The sequence below is a fragment of the Mus musculus genome, chromosome 8 (assembly GCF_000001635.26).
Source record: "Mus musculus strain C57BL/6J chromosome 8, GRCm38.p6 C57BL/6J".
NCBI lineage: Eukaryota > Metazoa > Chordata > Mammalia > Rodentia > Muridae > Mus > Mus musculus.
The window spans coordinates 21,617,917-21,619,255 of record NC_000074.6 but is presented as its reverse complement, the minus strand read 5'-3'; the positions used below and the strand labels follow the sequence as shown (position 1 = coordinate 21,619,255).

The following is a 1,339-nucleotide window of genomic DNA, read 5'->3' as shown; positions in this document are numbered from 1 at the left end:
ACAGGCTATGTCTTTGAGAGTGAGTCAAGAATACCTAAAGGCAGAGTCAAAGACAGGAGCAGCTTATGTGCGCATCATGAGAATTCTAAGCTTTCTATACATTTTGTGTCTGAACATGGAGTCATCCTTAAATTGATATTATTTGGAGCCAGGATTTTACATGTAAGAAATTAAAGTATTCATTCATTGCAAAGGTTTCCTTGAAGGTTCTGATACTTTATATACAGAGTCTTAACTGAGCCTTGTAGCATACATTGAAAGAATGTAAACAAAAGGAAGCATACTGCGGACAATTTATTGAGAAGTGGACATCAGGCCCCAGCATCAGTGGCCTCAGTGTTCATGGAAGTCTTGTCCTCTGGGGTCTCCATGTTCAGAGGCAGCAGAGTGTGTACATTAAATGACCCTTTCTGCAGGTCCCATTAATGCGTTCTCTTCTTGTACAGCCTCTTTTTCTACAATAGCATCCCAGATCTCTCAACGCTGGGGACACAAAAAGAATCAGGCATTAAGATTTGAGGTTGGCGCAGTATGTGATCCTATGGGGATCTGTGATAAAGCATGAGAGTGCTGCTTTGGTCACAGTACAGCCTTCAGCATGGACATCTCAACCAATAGTGCAGTTCAGGGGTGTTACTAGTCCTGTTCTAGAAGCAACTACTCAGAGTATTGGAGCAGTCTGATTGTTGAACTTCCGATGTGTATCTTTTTATAGTAAAAGCCTTATGAGAAAGAAATTTTATTAGAGTTACTTTACACTCGTTGTTACTGTTAAGAATATAAAAGGAATTAAAATAGAGTTGCTAAGGGAGCCACATTACTCTACCAGGATTCTAGGGCTCATCTTCATCACAATCTCAGGAGACTGCAAGTGTCCATCACACTGAGCACCAGTACTCACATTCTTCTTGAAGATCAGAGCCTTCTGGATTTCCAAAGGAGACAGACACAGCCTGGTCCTCTTCCTGTGGCTGCACCTCAGTATTAGTCTCTTCATCTGTGTTTTGGATAGGATCAGCCTGGACCTGGAAGGCCAGCAGGAAAAGGGCAGAGAGGAGGACAAGTGTCTTCATGGCTGGGAGTCACCTGGGGGATTGGGGAGCAGGAGCCCAATGTGTGGAGTGTGATTAGTCAGCACATATGTATATGGCAGAGAAAAGTCCACACTTAGAGAAGACATTCTTTGATGGGAACTGGTAGAGGCTGTTACCCTGAAGTTCCCCTTGATGTTCCTCTGTCCTCAAGGCTACCGTCATGATGTTGCTTTGTGTGTTCAGTGACACCACCCCTCCCACTGATAATGATGAAGGGGCCTTGCTATCTTACCCTGTTTCCCATC

At 43.8% G+C, this 1,339-nt stretch overlaps 1 protein-coding gene across 1 annotated transcript; it reads right to left on the bottom strand.

Moving 5' to 3' along the window:
- Positions 1–283: 283 nt before the first annotated feature.
- Positions 284–1,088, bottom strand: Defa26 (defensin, alpha, 26). The gene is made up of 2 exons (NM_001079933.2): positions 902–1,088; positions 284–483 (listed from the first exon to the last, which is right to left on the bottom strand). The coding sequence occupies exons 1-2, from the start codon at positions 1,071–1,073 to the stop codon at positions 374–376; spliced, it is 282 nt and encodes a 93-aa protein (NP_001073402.1). The 5' UTR covers positions 1,074–1,088; the 3' UTR covers positions 284–373.
- Between the last annotated feature and the right edge of the window lie 251 nt (positions 1,089–1,339).